Source organism: Macrobrachium nipponense, chromosome 37 (assembly GCF_015104395.2).
Source record: "Macrobrachium nipponense isolate FS-2020 chromosome 37, ASM1510439v2, whole genome shotgun sequence".
Taxonomy (NCBI): domain Eukaryota; kingdom Metazoa; phylum Arthropoda; class Malacostraca; order Decapoda; family Palaemonidae; genus Macrobrachium; species Macrobrachium nipponense.
Genome location: NC_061097.1, coordinates 47,781,179 through 47,800,514, shown reverse-complemented (window position 1 = coordinate 47,800,514; position 19,336 = coordinate 47,781,179). Strand labels below are relative to the sequence as shown.

Genomic DNA, 19,336 nt, shown 5'->3' with positions numbered 1-19,336 from the left:
CATAGAGTTATTGCTGGAATCCATTACTCCATAAGTTGCCTGCAGGGGATGAGCTATAAAAATAGCAACAAGTTTCGCAATGGCCTCGTAAATGAAAATAAGGCACACGAGGGATGAGAAAATTTCTTCTGTAAATCTGGTGAATTTTTTCACAATAACTACACCTTCAAAGGCAGCAATGATTAGTGTAGCGACAGTCATCCAGACCCCAATCCAGACTCTTATGGACAAGAAATCTATATCATTCGACTCACAAAACTGAAAAAAATAAACAAATTCATGAGCTCAGTACATTTATGTGTAACAATATTTGTGTGGATGTGCTGAACAATTCTTTGTCAGTTGGATTTGCTATTGAAGACTAATATTTTCAGGGGAACTCTACTACATGTCTTCTTCAACAAACTATTACAACTGACCTTAACATTATATTTGCTTATTCTCATTCACCACTATAAATAAAATTTTACCAAATATGTGAAAGTGTCTGTAATAATATAATGAAAATACTCATCATCAGGTACACAGATGTTTGCAAATAAATATTCTTTTACCTTGTAGAGACTGAAGTCAAAGACCATAAGTGGGCCTGTTGCTCCAACGATGATCAGCGGTTGGCAGGCAAACATAGCGTAGATTAATCCATTGACCATAGACAAGAGTAGTGTTTCTCCAACACCAACGTAATTATCCATTTGATCACCTAAAATGACAACAATCAGTCATGATTACCATGTCATGGTTATCAAATATGATTCATGAGTGGAAAGAAATACTTTAAAAACAAAAAACCATGAACACTTAAGTGGTTCGGTAAACTTTCCATAAGAGCTTGTTATTCATAGTAAAATATGCTTCATATCATGTACCAGAATCTCAAGTGTGTCCAGTCTCTCCAGACCTATGCTTACCATACATGCCACCGAAGGTGATGGCCGCAGACAGACAAGCAAAGAAGATGAAAAAGGCAGATGCTAAAACCTGACCACTGATGCCATCCTTAATATCACTCAGGTATTTCGGATAACGGATTTTGATATCCTGAATCAAACCATAGAATGGTTTGCCATGGCGAATGAGTGGATTACGCGGAGGAGGTTTTCTGTCCCCATCATCTCCATCACCTGCAGACACTGGGGCCACAGCTGCTCCTGAAAAGTACAAGGGGTATGTTAACAAAACAGTTTAATACAAAACACTTATCTAATAGACAAAATCAAGACGTTTTGACCAATGAAAACTAATCTACTTCTTCCTCTTCTTTACTTTCAGCTTTTCCCATTTCTATATGGGGTCGCTGTTTCTAGTCAGCCTTCTCCATATTCCTCTGTCCTGTATATTTTTTTCTCTTGAAGACCCTTTTCCTTCAAGCCATTCAATAATTTATCTTTCCACCTGAACTTTGGCCTTCCCCTGACTCTTCTGCCCTCCACCTCTATCATAACCCATCTGTTCATAAATAAGAACATCAAATGATAATTAAGGTCTCACCTTGCTCTGATTGTTTGCGTGCTCGCATGCTTTCCTTCTTCTTCATGATCTGATTAGCCTTGGCTCTGATGTCATCGACTGGAACAAGATCCTTGTTGTTCCAGTCAGAAGGTGGAAGAACGATGGAAGCGTTGAGGAATTCATTGATAGCGGAAAGTAACTGACCACGGGAATGTGCTCGGTAGGCCACTTCATGGAAGCCCTTGTCGGACATGAGAGTGGAGATGGATCGCCCTACCTCATGGTAGTCCATTTCGCCATGGAAGGGCCCAAGCAACACAAACATGAACCTTACTGGAATGGGAACCTACCAAAAAGAAAGAAAAAGTAACAAATTTGATATGTAAGCACTAAAAAGGTAAGACTAGTTGACCAACCTTCAAGAATGTTAAAAGAATATATTTCAGGCCTGGTCTTTCAGTGACACTCAAAATAAGTGAATGGTTGAGTGAAATAGAAGGAATTGCTACGTACCTCAACTAGGTTATCCATCATGACGCCCTCTGCAAGCCTGACGAAGGCAATGGTAGGCTGCTTCAGGAAATCGACGGCGCCTACGAGAACGGCTGTGGCTTCGGCTCCTTCGGGGATCTTCTTCATCAGTTCGCTGTTTTTTCGCGCACTTTCTCTCGCTTCCCTCTCTTTCGGAGACAAGTCCTCAATATCGATCTGGAGATGGAGACCAAATGAAATGTGGTTACTGTGATGACAATACATTCAACACAATTGAAAGGAAAAACCTGAAACCAACTCGATTGGATATAGCTATTCAAGAAATTACAAAAAGCATATGCAAGCCTTGAATACTCAAGCTCAGAATAATAGCCGCTATAAAAAAAGAAGAAAGAAAAACATCTTTCATGGACTGGCTTGAGTATGCGGGGAAGCCCCTCTCAGCGCAAGGCCACGAGTCAGCGACGACCTTAAAAGTTGCATGACACCAAATAGTAGTACTCTTACTCTCAGGTTCAAAAGCGTAGCCCCATTACAGTATCCTTTTTTCACTCTCGCAATCAAATGCTTCAGGTTTAGGCCAAAACCAAATTTCATAACCAAAGAGAAGCTGGTTTTGTATATAAAAAAGAAGAAGAAGAAGAAGAAGAAAACATTCTCCCCTTCATGAATGAATCATCGCAAGAAGGGAGCGTAGACAAGAGGTGGAGGGGGTGAAGAGAGGGTGAAGAGCTGGAAGATAACGCCCTCGTAAGCTCTCTATTCCTTCATAGGGAACCTTGAGGCAACGGCCTTCATTCATACAGTGCTCGTTTCCTTGGGCAGGACGGCAACAGAATAATGAAATATATAGTCTACAAAGATTAAGTAAGCATCGCGCATATGCAACGACAGGCAACGCTTATTTTTTTTATTAATCCTATCTTGCAGTTAGGATCACCTGAGATGTCGCTCGACTACTGAATTCCAATCAAATGGAAGTCCGATTGTATGACAAGCAAAGTTTGTTTGGACTAGATCATGTCCTTCCTTTCTTCAATAAGAGAAAAACACGGAAAAATAGCTGTGCAGCCGTGCACAGTTTTATCTACGTGAAACGAGAGAGAGAAAGTACACCATACATATAAATAAATTAAACAGAGAGAGAGAGAGAGAGAATCATTCAAGTGAGTGAAAGGAAAGACAGAGTATAAAATACACTGTGTTTAAATAAAGAAAATCTGTCCATTGCATTCGACGTCCTGCAAGGTATAATGCACACAAAAATATAGAGGGGCAAAACATACTGGTTAAATTTACTCCACCGATGGCCCTAAAAGTCAAAGTAGTATGAAGGAACGGCCTGATGCGAGTAAATTAAAACAGATGCACTCAAGTCCATATAGTAAAATCAAAATGACAAAAAGCGCATCAGCGGCGTGGCTGGTATGGTGTTGGCGTCCCACCTCGGTGGTCGCGGGTTCGATTCTCGGCCATTCAATTGAGGAGCGAGAGATGTCTATTTCTGGTGATAGAAGTTCACTCTCGACGTGGTTCGGAAGTCACGGTAAAACCGTTGGTCCCGTTGCTGAATAACCACTGGTTCCATGCAACGTAAAAGCGCCATACAAACAAACAAAATGACAAACTAGTTGACAAGTTACCGCGTTATGGCGACAACTTGAAAAGCCACAAAATTTTCGTTACAATAACAAGTCATAATACTGAATAAACGAATGACTAGCACTGAGGTGATATCCCAAAATAACTTCAGAGCTCATTGATATGAAAGGACTAAACGAGGCACGTGGAGAAACAGCCAAGTCAACTTCCAAATAATAAACATGTTCTCTTTTATTTAACATCGCAATGACTAAATTATTGTTTTCGATTTGCTTAAGGGGAATTTAGTTACCTTTCAGTACATTCATCACTTTTTCTCTCTATCAAGCTGGGTCCTAACTGGGAAATGTTTATCTACATTTTACCTTTGAAACCCTGAACATTAGAAACCAAGTGTTTGATAGCCGTTGTATACAGGGATTAAATCATAGGCAGCGTTAGGATCCATTTCAATGAAGACACTTGCTTCCTGCAAGCGAGGAGGGATGAAAGCACACTGCATATCTTTAAGGTAGCAACAGTAAGAAAAAAAAAAAAAAGCTTTTAGCTTTACAATCGTTTTATAGGAGAATTTGGAACCAATAGCAAGACGAGAAAGTTTTTTTTTACTTTTTTCTTTTTTTTACTTTTTCATTTTAAGTTTTTTTATATCAGCTGCTATTACTACTACTTTTAATAATAATAATAATAAAATAATAATAATATAATATAATAATAATAATAATAATAATAATAATAATAATAATAATAATAAAAAGGGTGGCTTCATTTACAGTGGAAACTAGTTTTTAACGACTTCCAAGCATTCGCACATCAGTATTCTCCTTGCGACAAACGCATCCGGCTTTGATCTTCAACCTACAAGTAGAGTGGCTGTGCTTTTAATCTATTTCAAGATAGAACCACGATTTCATTTATGCACTTCCTCCCACACCCCCAACCCCACAACAACCCTTCCCCTCCAAAAAAAAATTAATGCCTAATTCGCGACAGGAGCTTTCCTTTCAAGAAATATGAAAGGAAATAAAATAAGTGATTAAGGACTTTGGCAACTCAAACCGATGTCAAGTTGCTAATGAGAGACTGCTGTGGAATGGTCACTCGAGATGCCCGTGTCATGAACGGAAGGGCACGACAAAAACAAGGAAATGCGGCCTTATCCATGAGGGCCAACGAACCTTGGCATCCTGCCGTCCCAGTGTCTTTTCAAAGGGAAAGTGCAAGAGAGAGAGAGAGAGAGAGAGAGAGAGAGAGAGAGAGAGAGAGAGATATAATGACCATCATAGAAGGAACTACAACCCACTCCTAACTTCTACAAAACTCAATAGGAGCTAAATTATAGCCCTGTCTAAAACAAGTGATACAAACGGGTTCTTCAATACAGGGCTTCGAAAACTATTTCCAACCTGAATCCCACAAATACTATGCTGATAATTTATAATTATGGTAATAATAACATGGGCATGAGGACTGAAAACCAAGATACATAGCAGAGAAGCAGTGGATGATTATTAATATCCAGATACATTAATTAGCCCTTAAGTTCTTAGTCTGACACTGTATCTTCCATGTGATCGGAATAGAACAAAGGACGGAGAGAGCGTGAAGGCGCAGTCGCAGTAGCACAGACATTATTTCCAAATTCTCAGCGACAAAATCGCGCAATGGTCAAGATATAAATGGAGTACATTCAGCAGTAATAACATACTAGCATGTTAACTCTGGCTCGCTGTTAATGTGCATGGTCTAATTTAATTTGAATGGGCAATGTGATTCTAATTAATCTAGCCTATTACACAAAGTAAGCGGCCGGATATATATATATTATATATATATATTATATATATATATATATATATATATAAAATCTTAGCAGTAGGGCGTGGCGTAAAGTTTTGTAGCTCACCGCAAGGCGTTGCTTCCCTTTGCCTTCGAAGGTGTTGGCTGACACGACCTTCTTCTATTAGCATGGAACAATATTATCAAAAATGATACTGACTGTTGGAATTCACAGTTATGGTCTATTAAAACTTGACACTTCAAACCCATATTTAATTCAGTACGTACAACCGTGCTGCGCTTCTCTGATGTGTAAAACGTAATAGAATGAAAGACGTAGTCCCACCTGTTAAGAGAGGCAGCAGTACCTGATCGGGCTCAAGCGGTTTTGGCCTTGAGAAAATCTTATAATATTACTGCATTTTCTATCTATCTTCTCACTTAGTTATGTTTTCAAACGATTTCATCAAATTTTACATTTTTTATCTATCTTGTCACTTAGTTATGTTTTCAAACTATTTCAAAGAACTTTACATATTCTATCAATCTTCTCACTTCGTTATGTTTTCAAATTTCATAAATTTTGCAGTTTCTATCTTCTAACTTAGTTTCGTTAAATATACCTAAGCACAATATAGATAGAAATGTTGACAGAGAAGTCATACTTCTCTATAGATAGACGATTTCGCTCCAGAGATTTCCGATGGGAAAAACACACTTTTCTTTTATTCTGTCCAAAAGTGACTCAGCGCCTTCCTGGAAATGTTAACGATTACGTTGCGCTACCCATGAACGACGAGTTTCTTGCGTAAAGCGAACCGTACAGTCTTGTCCTTTCTATCAAGGGCAGCGACGATCATCGCTCTCCTCCATCCAAGGCAATATTGGACTAGTCGACCAACTTTTTACCTCTCTCACTCTCGCCCTCGCTAACATATTTGATTTAAAAAAAAAAAAAAAAAAATGTTTGTGCAGGCAAAAAAAAGCAAGCTTGTGCAAAAAAAAAAAAAAAACTTACAGGGGAGAGAGAAAAAAAAAGGGGGGGGGGACCTACATAAGTAAAATCATTGGACATAAACTATATAAAGTGATGGAAAGGAATAAAGAGCCTTCTCCATCCCACCAAACGGAAGCGTTCCACACCGAACTGTCAAATCCTTACTTAAGAGAGCTTCCGACTATATAATACCAACACTGACTACCTTGGTTACGCCAGGCATCAAATGCAGCGTTAATTAAAGTTTTAAAAATGACTGAATGTAGTATGAAGTATCACTTCTCTTTCGACATTTCTAATTATATTGTGCTTAGGTATATATAAAGCCTTGTCTGATATAATGCATTTTATATATATATATATATATATATATATAAATATATATATATATATAATATATATAATCTATATATATATATATATATATCATCAAACAAAAGGTTGTTGAGGCATCTACACTTTAAAAGTCAATTCTTGATTAAACTGTGTGTGTGAGAGGAGAGAGAGAGAGAGAGAGAGAAGAGAGAGAGAGAGAGAGAGGAGATTTTGAAGAGAAGAGTTGAGATTAAACTTAACATACGTACGAAGTCACAAGAGAGAGAGAGAGAGAGATTTAAACTTAACATACGTACGAAGTCACAACGTCATTTGTATGGCACCAAGACAAGACAGGGTAAGAGCAAAACAAGAAAAGCATGCAAGTTCTCCTCCTAAAAAAAGGAGAGAGAGAGAGAGAACTTCCCGAATACCGTTCTGATACAAATACCATAAGCTTTAACAACGGTCTGCCGATCGGGCACTTCCATCATAGGCTATGAAATGTGGTCTTCGGGAGCCGCCCTATGGCATTCAACCGGGCCAACTCTTGCAGCGCGGCCGAAAAGCCAACAAGGATAACTACTTTTAGCTTGACGTCAGTAATGAACAGTAACAGACAAAGAGTCAGCGGTGTATAAAATTCAAGAGGGAAATTCCCTGTGAGGAGGTTCAAAAGGCTGCTTGACTAAATACCAGAGCTGGATTGGCGGTGTGTGTAACGGTGAGCATACAGATGGTTACAAAAACATTAACAAAAAATTCTAAGACTTTAGACATAAACAATATCAATTGGTTTATCCGTAACGAATGACATTTTCTGTTCATTACGCGGGATCTGGCCAACAAAGGTCAAGATTTGAAAGAGGGACTCTCACTTCTCACTTTGAATTTCGTTATTCAAGTATTTTCAATTGGATTAACAAGAAGACAATTGATTTTACTTTTTTCCGTCCAATTAAAAGAATATTTTATGATTGCCGTGGGTTGCTCAAGAAGAACAAGTCAGGATTTGTGTATGCAGACTCACACTAAACATTTGTTTCAAAAGCTAGCCGAGATAAAAACACTTCCGCTTTATTGCGAAATTGCAGTGTACTATATACCCTCTTTGACCTATGTTCTTCCTACGTCCAGCTTCCGCATCAGGTCTTCCTATATCTACAGTCCCATCGTTTATTTCTCGCGCTGACTTGAAATGTCAAGGTCACGCGTGTTTCGCCTGATACGGAAGAGCGTCTCGGAAGTCCTTAGGTGGAAATATTGTGGTCTGCGGAACTCGTGCCCAGTTTGCGGAAAATCAATGGGCGTGGAGGCAAATGCCCAAATGGAGAACAAATGTTCCTTACTGTCAAATTGCTACAACAGAAGAAACGATGACATGTTTCAAGCTAATTACAGTTTCCTATTTTTGTGTAAAAAAAAACTAATCAGTTTTTTCCATATTCCCTTACGTGTTTAGTTCCTTACAAAAATTTTGAGATTCATTCGGATAATATATAGTCCTTTTCAATATCCGTCAAGCTTGCGGGTTAACAATTTAGATTGTTCTACAAACCGGATGTCGTTAAAAAAATAACAGTTATTCCATACCACGTAAACGTTTGTCACGCGCAGTAAAAGATGAAGCTAATCTGAACCCTACGTCGCAATAATTGACTTACCTGTGTGTAGCTTTCTTCTCTGTTCACGCCTTTCTCTTTCTTGTCTTGGGATTGTTCCTTCGTGACATTTCCGTTCGAGGTGATGTTGTCCTCGGTGTTCTGACGGCGGAATCCAGCGAAGGTGTTGACGTGGAAGAGGTTGGACAGGCCCGCTTTCCGCACCGAAGCTCTGAGGCTGCTACCGCCGTCCAAACTCAGGGATGTGGGTGACGTCGCCAACTTCTCATCGGAGCTGTAGTGCGAATACGTACATTTTCAATGAAAGCGTAAAAGAGATCAAGTATGTAGTAGTAGTCTACCCAAATTTTAAAAATATAAAAATCAAGTATTCCTAGGGATGTGAGATATATTCACCTTCTTTTGACCGAAGTTAAGGACGCACAAATTTGTGGCAAGGTCAGTAATGGCATTTTTTTTTAAACTAAAGTATATAAACGAAGTTACTGGTTGACATGAAAGTATTGTACCGCAATTAAAGTATGGATGTCGGAGGCGCACCACTTCTCATATATCGCCTGGCATTTTTTAGGTGAAATTCTCAGTATGTTTGATAAGGACAAATTTGTGAAATTATGCCAGCATTTACCATCATTACAAAAGGGCGTGGTATTGTCAAAAACACGTATAAAACGTAATATCATATATATATATATATCTATAATTATAATACTATATCTTAGTATATATATTATATATATAAATCTATATATATACAATATCATATATCTATATCTATCTATTAATATTATATATATACTATTATATACTATCTATATATATACTATATATATATATATATATATATATATATATAAATGTATTGCTCTGTAAATTACATGTATACTGCTATGTAGTCTACTGAATGCGTTTAACATATAAGATGCAACACATAAATAGTATCTTATAATGGCCAGCTACAAAAAAATAAATAAATATATAAATAAAAAAATAAAAAACGAATAAGGGACTAGGCAATCACCTTGCAAGGGCACTTTTGGATCCACGGGAGGGGAGCCTGAAGGACGAATGGTTATCGCGGATGTGTCTGTGCCTGAGGAGAAGGACGCGTATTACGGCATCGCGTTGGTCCGGTGGGATCTGATCGCAGGCGATCATCTTATCGACCACCCTGGCGGCGATGCTAGGGAGGTCGCGTTCCTCCAGGTCGAGCAGTACGGCACCTGCAGGAGGATAGGAAACACAAATATGAGTGAGGAGACTTCAAATGAGGCTGCAAAAGAAAGTTCCAGCTACAAGACAATTCGTAGTTGTAATGGACACTGATAATATTTACTGCAAATGGAGGCACTGACAGTAACCATTACTATTATGTTGTAGTTTCAACATGGAAGCATTCATGCAAAATAATAATAATAAATAAGTTATTAACTAGCTCGGAAAGCTTTCACATATTAAATTAAGGTGAAAAAAGAAAAAGCACAGCAGAGAGAATTGTATTTACAAACTTTATAAAAAAAACACGTGCTACTATATTGTGAAAATAAAAGTAAGCTGATAATCACAGATAAATTCTGCCCATACTTTCAAAAATATGCAAACCAAATTCATGCGTGTGCATAAAAGATATTACTTTAAACGCTCATGTACTAAAAAAAATAATAAAAATAAAAATAAACAGATAAAAAGGTCACAAATGACACCAAAAACAAAAGAAAAAAATCTAGCCTGAATTTTACAGACAATTACTATCGTTAAAATTAATTTACCAAACAGTTTCATGCATTACGTACACATTCTTTGGGTACAAATTAAAAACAAGTTATTATTCAACTTAGCACTGGAGATTTGTACACAATAAATGAAAGCGTCGGGTGAACTGGTCTTTACTTTTTAACACTACCAGTGGCTTTCCTACTTCTACGTCTATCACGAGCACTTTTGTCACTGATTAGCTATGTTAACAAAAGAAAAGAAATGAAGCTATTTAATTACTGCCCGGCTCATAGACCTCCCCGATCGTTTGCAGCGGCTCAGATTTGCAAATTGACCAGACCACATTTGAGACCTCAACAGACTAAGCAAATGAATACCCCTTCGGTTCAAACGATTTGCTTTTATCCTTATGATCCTTGGCAATAAGCACAAAAGTGTTGAGGTTACCAACTTCAGATTCAACTCGAATAACTTGGAAACCAGTGTCTTGCATAAAAGACTAAAGGTAAGCATGTGAAAGTCATGTCGATTCTCCCGAGAGAGAGAGAGAGAGAGAGAGTAAAAACAATGAGCATATCTCATCTGAAATTACATAATCTAAGACCTAGAAAACAACAGCACGCAGGACGACAGAAGCAATAAATTTGTCTCATTATGTGTGAAGAAGCTACCCTATACTGGAAAAGCGTCGGCTGTCGATAAACAATATTTTTGGTACTAGTGCTCTCTATAAACAAGAGATACATTCCGAACCAACACATTTATAGACAGGGAGCGAGTGGACCGTAACGAAATAAATAATGGAAGGTCCCCGACCGACTTCCATCAGTCAACTTCCGGTCCCATTTTTGGTGAAATTTGTGGCACTGAAAGAATAAGCTACTCTAAGACACAAGGGAGATTGGACTCTCCTGAAAGCCGAATTGTCCATGCCAATGGAAGCGAAAGCCACGGCGAGGTGAAGTTCAAGACGTTCTACTTGGTAGAAAAACATGGAAGTTCACTATAAAATACCAAAAATTTCTAAAATTATGGTACTGTCTAAATTTGCGTCTTGTATTCATATCCGCAGCAGTTAAAGCCTTAGGCTGAATGTAAATAAATGGTAAGAGCTATAAGAAACTGCAACTATCATTACTAAAGAAAACCGAGAGAGAGAGAGAGAGAGAGAGAGAGAGGAGAGAGAGAGAGAGAGAGAGAGAGAGAGAGAGAATATTTATAAGGATCGATACCGTGCATGTAGCTGCGGTTGGATATTAAAAGGCTATAGAAAAAAAAAAAACCTTAACAAGTGACCCTGACCCTCAAAGTTTTCATGGACTTCCCATACCCATGGGCATTTAAGAACCCAATTAGAGAACACTGGCAATTATCATGACACATCCTTCTTAACATCAAACTCTCTTTGTAATTGTTTCATTAGTTTTACCGTTTCATATCTGACAGGCGAGAAAGCTGCAGATTATTGAAAAAATCAATAAAAGTTTTTATCTACACCAAGGTAATAAGAGTTTGCGGAGAGAAAAAATAAATTTTTACGAGCACAGACACAACAAATTGTCGATGGGTCCGTGAAAATGAACGGACAACATAATTTAGTGGGGGTGAATAAGGAAAAGTGAGGCGGCATTACGATTAATTATATACTATTGATGGCAAATGGGCTACGAATAACTTTCGTAGAAAAATGCCAAGCCATCGTGGCGGTAAAAGAATTTACCATACACCTATAGAACACAAAGCTTGCAAGAAAATCGTAATCTGTAAGTAAATTAGTATGTTTAAGCCCCAAAAAACCTTCCTCTGTGGTTTGAAGATTGCTTGATGCAATGAACGTAGCTTCAATTCACAAATCCGAAGCTTTTATTGCCTCAGGTGCAACTACTTGATTGCGACCTGCCCTAATGTCTAACAAGTCCCTACCAAAGACCAGACAGCCAGCCTACAAGCTCGCGACTGCGAGATAAGAAGGGTAAACCTGCCTCTTTTCTGCTTCTGCTCCCTCTCTATTCCCCTGCTGCAGGAAGAAGAGAGGGGGGATATAAATCTAAAGGAAATCTGGCGAAAGTGCAAGAATCATTGCTACCTTCTTTTCCTTTACCTTTATTCTCACTACAAGGCATTCCGGTCATACCTCATAACACAGAGAGAGAGAGAGAGAGAGAGAGAGAGAGAGAGAGAGAGAGAGAGAGAGAGAGAGAGAGAGAATATTAGTGCTCAGACTTGATCCATTAAAAAAAAAATTATTTTCTAACTAGTAACCTTCTCTCTGTAACTTCATTTATCTTGCCCCCCGCCCCCCTCGTCCCCCTAAAATCTTAAATGAGCAAACGAATGTCTGCAGGAGCAAACGAATTTTTACTTGAACAAACGATGGGTTCTTAAGCTTTCACGTGAGAATTAAATGACGAACGTAAAAAGTGGTTCGACTAGTAACCAAGACCTGCGATTAGGTGAAGATGCCCAGTCGCTCGACAAAAACATACTTCACTATCACCCTACTTTTAAATCAATTCAAAATAAACCTATTAACGCAATGGGGTTCATGATACGTCCTATGTAATACCGTCAAAACTAAAAAGAAGAACGGTGAAATAGGCGGACAAAGAACAAGAAGCGGAAAGGCGAAGAAAACTGTACAAGAAAAGTTACCTGCGAATAAGGAATCTGAAGATGGGTCGCATTGGAATGGAATGCGACAGGTACTCCGTTTAGGAGGAAAAAGTAGATTTGCAAAGTTATGAATACACTGAAGTCAAGAGGGCATTGTGGCTAATACAATGTCATATATATCTGGTAAAAATGACCAGTAGATTCTACATGCTCTATATATATATATTATATATTATAATATATATATTTATATATTATATATGTCTCTTCTATAATATATATAATATAATAATATATATGATTATTTCTAATCCTTTAGCTATATTAAAGTTTATATATATATATATTATAGCTAGCTATATATATTGTATATTAGTATTATATTAATTTCTTATTTCTCTATGTAGCAGAGAGAGAGAGAGAGAGAGAGAGAGAGGGGAGAGAGAGGAGGAGAAGGAGGAAGAGGCGGAGCACTAATCCTAGTCATGAGAAACGAACATTGGCAGCACTGCAGCTGGCAGCAACCTCGTACTACGCTTTTCTCTTTCCGATGTCCCACCACAGGTCAAGGTTAGCATTTCGAAATATAAGTGCACAAGTGGACGATCTTGGATGCCCAATAAAAACTGCAACAGACGATTAAAAACAACGGACTGTCATCGGATGAAATCAGACGGTTCAACCCTCAAAATTCCCTTCATTTTAACGTATAATTGCCATTGTATTCCCTTTTTTGAAGTGAGTTCCGGAAACAAAAACCTACGACATTGTGTAAAGGAATAAGATGGATTGAAGAGTTGAAAAGTTCGAGCTCGCAAGGATATGATGTGAATGGAGGAGAATTTGAGAAGATTGGTGTTATAAACTGGAAGTCTTGGTAGAAGGAAACCAAGAAGAGATCACAGCAATGCAATCCCAGATAGCGGCGAGAGGTACTGAGTAAGCACAGGTCAGGTAGATTCAGTGCTGGTGAGGTACAGCCTTAGGGAAAGCGTTCATTATGAAGCAAATGTTGCCGCATTTGTTTTCTGCACATGGAGTAGTCAGCCTTACCTTGGCAGTTAAACGAACTAACATAGTGTGACAATGGTGTTTATCTAGAACGCCAGTCCTTATTACGAATTCCTTGGGGATTCCACTGGACAAAGTATCAAATTAAGAATTCTTGATCGAAAAATTACAGAGGGTTAATGCCTATGATGTTAAAAACAAGGAAGTAAGAAAAAGATTGGTAATTTTATGTGAAGATGTAGTGGTGGTGGTCATAATAGTGTTCGATAATCTGCCTTCACAGCTTCGTTTTATTATTTTCAAAATTCAAGATCTCGTCCAACCTGCCTTTTCTTCAGTAGCTTAAAACATAAACATGTATGAGTATGATTCATGTTATAGAAGATGCCAGACGTTTTCATAAATATTGCGTCACAAAACTTTGGAAATCTAAGGCAAAGTAACTTTTTGAAAGTTAATCTGATGAATTTCAGTCCCCGTCCTCTTTTATTCTATCAATCTTAACAACGGTGTAGCCTTTATGCTGATTTCAAGGGGAAACTTCAGTACACAGATATCAACGAGCCTAAGATAGAGAGTCTGATGATGTGACAAAGCATCTCCGCCTTTTCCTCGGTGGAAGTGTGCCACTGACATCTAGGGGAAATTAGTTGAATGGAAAAAGAAAAAAAAAAAGTTGGAAAGGGCAACCAGTCCGGCAATAGGAAGTATGTGCTACCGGTTTCAACTTTTACCGATAACTAATCCTACATAGTACAGGTCAAGTTGGCTATGTCTGGGTTCTTTCGGGGTCATAAGTTACTTCTTAACTTGTAGACCGGTAAATTATCCACAATTCCCGAAGGGAAAGAAACCAACTTCCCTAAAAGGTCAGCAAAGCCATTTAACTTGGCGCCAGCAGTTAATCTTTATATCTTTATATATTACATTTGCCAAAGTGTGATTATAAGCAGACTTAATCAATGCCAGTGCGCGCGCAAGTAAATACTGCAAGAAAATGGCATCATTTAAGAATTTCTAATCATCAGCAGAGGGGTTACCTCAAGAAGAGCGACGCTGCATTTGTAGACTTCTGGGGAATGCATATATTTCTTTTGAAACCTCGGGCAGGCAATACTATCTTAATAAATGCAACCAAAATCACATAAGACCCCGTATATAAGTCTCATATAAGATTCAAATTCCTCAAAAGAAAAATTCCGATTTTTCAAACAAACTTTCATTTTAATAACTCTGAATGGTTTATAACGAGTATATCTTCCATAAGAGTCCAGTGACTGCAGTTATTGTGTGTGTGTGTGTGTGTGTGTGTGTGTGTGTGATGGGGGGGGGGGGGGGGGATGTCAAGGGAAAGTGAAAGGTATGACAGTAACGCTGTAGAAATACACAAATAGGTGACACGGTAGGGGCAGATGAGAAGGGCCTAATGCAACGGCGACATACCCTAACCTATTTGAAAACATGTTATACACTGGATGCGATTCTAATCACCTCTAGTTTACCTGGACGTAATTTACGAACTAATTACTGGCATGTTTTTAATGAGCTCGCTGCTCTAATTATGCGAGGTTGATGACGACCAACTACATTGTAATGATGAGTTGTTGACTCCGTCAAAGCACTCTGGTAGCCTGTTAAACCAGAATAAATGATCACGAATTAATGTGATCTACTTAATAATCAGAAAACTCAAGTCATTTACTTTAGCTTTGAAGAGGTTTTCAGCCACAGCTACGAAATTTAAAATTTCGTTGTTATTGACGTGACGAAGATGATTCAAAAGTGTAAAGGTCTAAAAAATCACCTTCCTTTCTCACCGGAAGGAGTATTATGTACACGCAGATAAAAATGTTATTCCTGCGTGGTGATTAAACAAACCATGGCACTAAAAGTATGCGCGGAAGGTTACTCTTAGCAGTAAGTCACAGTGACATAAAACTCACACAGACACCATATACATGTGTACTATTATATATATATATATATATATATATATATATATATATATATATACTATATATATATATATATATATATATATATATAGATATATATATATATATATATATATATATATATATATATATATACATATATATATTATATATAATATATATATATAAATATATAATAGTATATAACATACTACATAGATATATATCTATATATATATATATATAACAGAGAGAGAGAGAGAGAGGAGAGAGAGAGAGAGAGAGAGGAAGAACCGACTGACGAGAGAGAGAGAGAGAGAGAGAGAGAGAGAGAGAGAGAGAGAGAGAATGAAATCTGTAATCCGTTAGCAAACAACATAAAAATCAAGCCAAGCTAACCCAACCGATTTACATTATTTTCTCTATCCATCGTTTCGGTAAGATTCTTCCACAATATAACAATGCAGGGCGTTGCCTGCGCTATCTACACTCTATGGACACAAACACATGCTGTAGGTACTTTGGAGGACACTCCTGACAAACATAGTTTCTTGAGGGGGTTCGAAACCAGCAGTTTTAATCAGTTTTCAAGCGATTTTTTTTTTTTATCAAAAGAAGCAGTCATATGAAACAACATCTGAAAAGCAAAATTCTTTCAAAAGTGGGTCTTCATAGGAAAGGAAGTAAGAAAATTTATGAATTATATAAAACGCACTATATATGAAATAGCAACAATGAAGAGGACAAAGTCGCTGTACTTAAATAATGCGAATAAGCAGTTGCTAACTCAAATTACTGTAACCTCTGGAACTTCTCTTACGTTACTAAAGTTACTTGAATGACCAAAATATAATTACCATCGTCTGAATCAATAGAAAAAGCCTGGAATGAGTGACTGATGTACGTAAGAACAAAATGCTTTTGTAATCTATAGGAGAGTTCGACTGGCTTAGCAACTGCGTTGTAGATTTCAATGCTTCATAGATAGTGATCCAGCAAATGGAAGGCGAGACTATGGGCCGTGAAAGTTGCTTCACCTAAAGCAAAGGTCATGCTTTAGTTGGGTAAATTTTTATTCTTTTTTTAAATAAAACCATATGGGGATGTGTGAAACTGCAACCTGGATTAACTTTGTCTATAAAATATTGCATTTCATCTACACATTGTGGTCAGAAAGAAGAGCGATAAACACCTGAATGAACCGAACTTGTCTGCTTTAGCAGCGGCTACTTAACAAGGAATAAAAGTGAATGCGCACGAACAAACCAGTATGTCTTGACCAATCTCATAAGAATTACACGTAACATGAAACGTAACATCCCTGATACTGAAGCATCCTCGCGAGAACCATGTGACAAAGAAAAGTTAGGAACCGTCACACTTCAACACAAAACCACCGGAGGATTCCGTGACTAAGCATCGACCGACGGGAGATAAGACATCGTTGCAGAAAACCTTAAATTTAGAACGTTTTTCGACGGAGGCGGACGACGGCCGACCACTCAGGCGCGCGAGGCGGAGAGAGACGGTGACCATGGAAAATCACGACTCAAGGATGACAGCTCAGCTCGCTGAATCTTCCATGACATTTGAGGAAGAAGAGAATGAAGTCGGCGGAAGTGAAGAGGCGGAAAATATTTTGGGGGTTTGTGGCAACGACCTTATGAATCACATGACAGACAAATATGCTGCTGCTATTACAATTATTATCACTATTGTTGTTCATATTATTTCCTCAAAATATGCAACTTTCTTTTATTCATATACAGCCAAACATACGAGAAACGATACGTTTTGCAAAATAATAATAATAAAAAAAAGATAACCCATGCATCTCGCAATTTTATACTGGTAAATTTAAAAACTAAACTTGCTACGCCTGATAAGAAAAACGCATCAATTCATCAAAAGACATATGACTGAGGGAAAAAAGAAAGAAAAAATAAACAAACACGGAATCTAGAAACATCAAGTTGGAGTCTGGCGCATTTTCCATCCCAAATGAACAAAAAGTATCAACGTCCTTCTTGTTCCTAACCGATGGTGACATCAAACTAAGTCGCTGACATTATTCGTGATCTCGGCCATTAGCAGAAATCTCAACGAGAGATATTATTGGGGAGAGACTCAAGTAAAGATGAAATTAAGACAAAAAGGTAGATAAAAAAAAACAAGGTTTTTCCAGTTATTTCTGGCCGACAGATTGATTTTTGGGAACTGGTTTTGATTCAATCTCGACGCTGTTTCACTTCCATTACCATAGAATTTTTTAATCCTGTCACATCTTTCCTACACACAGAAATAACAATAAAAAACGCAATATATAGAAAATAAATGTTGCCTACCATTTTGAAATGAAAAAAAAAAAAAATTATGAATGCCAACAAATTTAAGAACTGAAGTAATCAATCTATGCATTTCTTTAAAAAGTCCATAAGGAATAAATGAAGACGGAATCCTAATAATCTCGCACCCAAGTGACATATGTGCAATGGTTATATAGATAACTATATAAAAAAAAACTGAAATAATTTTCTCATTTTTCATAAGTCCATTTCATAACCCAACCAGGACTTGGTAGTTTGAGCTAAATACCATTAATGGATTTAGAAACACTAAATAAGGCAATTTGACTATCCTTTGTAAAAAATACCTTAATTTAAAGTGTAAATAGTAAAGCACCTCTCCCGGGTTAGTGTTTTCTAAAAGGCTCTTGAAAGTTCAAGCAACAGTATCCATTTACTGTTAAATGGTTTTTTCTCATCTCCATCAGTAATTAAATAAGCGAAACTAAAATGTCCCAAAGGCCTCAATTCACAACACCAAGTACGTAAATCCAAGTCCGGCAATCGAAGACAGAAGACGACACCCCACTTCGCAATACGATACAGAATCACTGATGTTTGCATTTGCAGACTCCTAAAATTGAAATAGTTAACAAGAACACTCATAAGACATTTACCCAGTGGAAAATCGACTGGTTGAGGCTGTTGTCCACTGTTCTTGTCATTGTTGTTTTCGTTTTCCTTTTCAGTTTCGTTGTGTGGATCCATCGTTTATGTTTATGGGAGATGAAGTTTCAGATGATTCCCTGGGCACTTATTTACGAGTTAAAGTAATAGTAAAAGAGTCTGCCTGCTGCTGGTAAGGTAACTGGCAGTTTAATCTCTTCTGCTGCTGCTGATGGTAATATTGGAGGCACCAACACAGCACTGCTCCTCCAAGCTCCTCTCCGTCCTGTAACCGAGCCGTAAACAAACTGAAGCACTGGGGCAAGTTGGTCATGTTATAAGGACCAGCCTTAGGTCAGCCAGTCGATGATAGCTCCACCCCTCGACCCCAACCCCCCGAGTCTCTTACTCTACAACTGGCTGTCATTGCATATTGTAATCCCCGCCCCCTTTTTGCCGAACAATTCACCTGGATTGGTCGTCTTTCCGAAAACTACACGAAAGCGATGGCATTGAATATGGAAATAAAGGTATACAGCTCATATAAATGATTTCTGAGGTAAGCTATGCTATGCACGAGAGAACTATACAGACACACGTGGTGACTGCATGCTGTTATAAACTACGACGAGAGATCAGTTACAGATTCTATATGTAGTAAAAGCAGCCGGGAAAGCATAAAACTCGGCTTTTCACCCTCATTCAAATTAAATATAAGGATATTTAATTAACACTGCAGCATCTAACTATTCAAGTTTTGTACTGCGCAGGCGCAGAGTGCCTCTTCCCCCATCCCCCCCCACAAATAAGCTCCGCCCTCAGCGACCTCCAGCGAGCCTCAGCCCCCTGATC

At 38.0% G+C, this 19,336-nt stretch overlaps 1 protein-coding gene across 6 annotated transcripts in view; it reads right to left on the bottom strand.

The window, feature by feature from the left end:
* LOC135209245 (band 3 anion transport protein-like) overlaps positions 1 to 19,336 on the bottom strand; it is a 396,919-nt gene that overhangs the window by 6,421 nt on the left and 371,162 nt on the right. For all 6 annotated transcript variants that reach the window (XM_064241945.1, XM_064241942.1, XM_064241941.1 and 3 more), the window contains 7 exons: positions 9,281 to 9,482; positions 8,302 to 8,533; positions 1,966 to 2,160; positions 1,492 to 1,798; positions 912 to 1,151; positions 555 to 703; positions 2 to 258 (listed from right to left, as the gene is read on the bottom strand). In XM_064241945.1, the coding sequence (XP_064098015.1) occupies positions 2 to 258; positions 555 to 703; positions 912 to 1,151; positions 1,492 to 1,798; positions 1,966 to 2,160; positions 8,302 to 8,533; positions 9,281 to 9,482 (1,582 nt within the window). The remainder of the gene's footprint in view (position 1; positions 259 to 554; positions 704 to 911; positions 1,152 to 1,491; positions 1,799 to 1,965; positions 2,161 to 8,301; positions 8,534 to 9,280; positions 9,483 to 19,336) is intronic.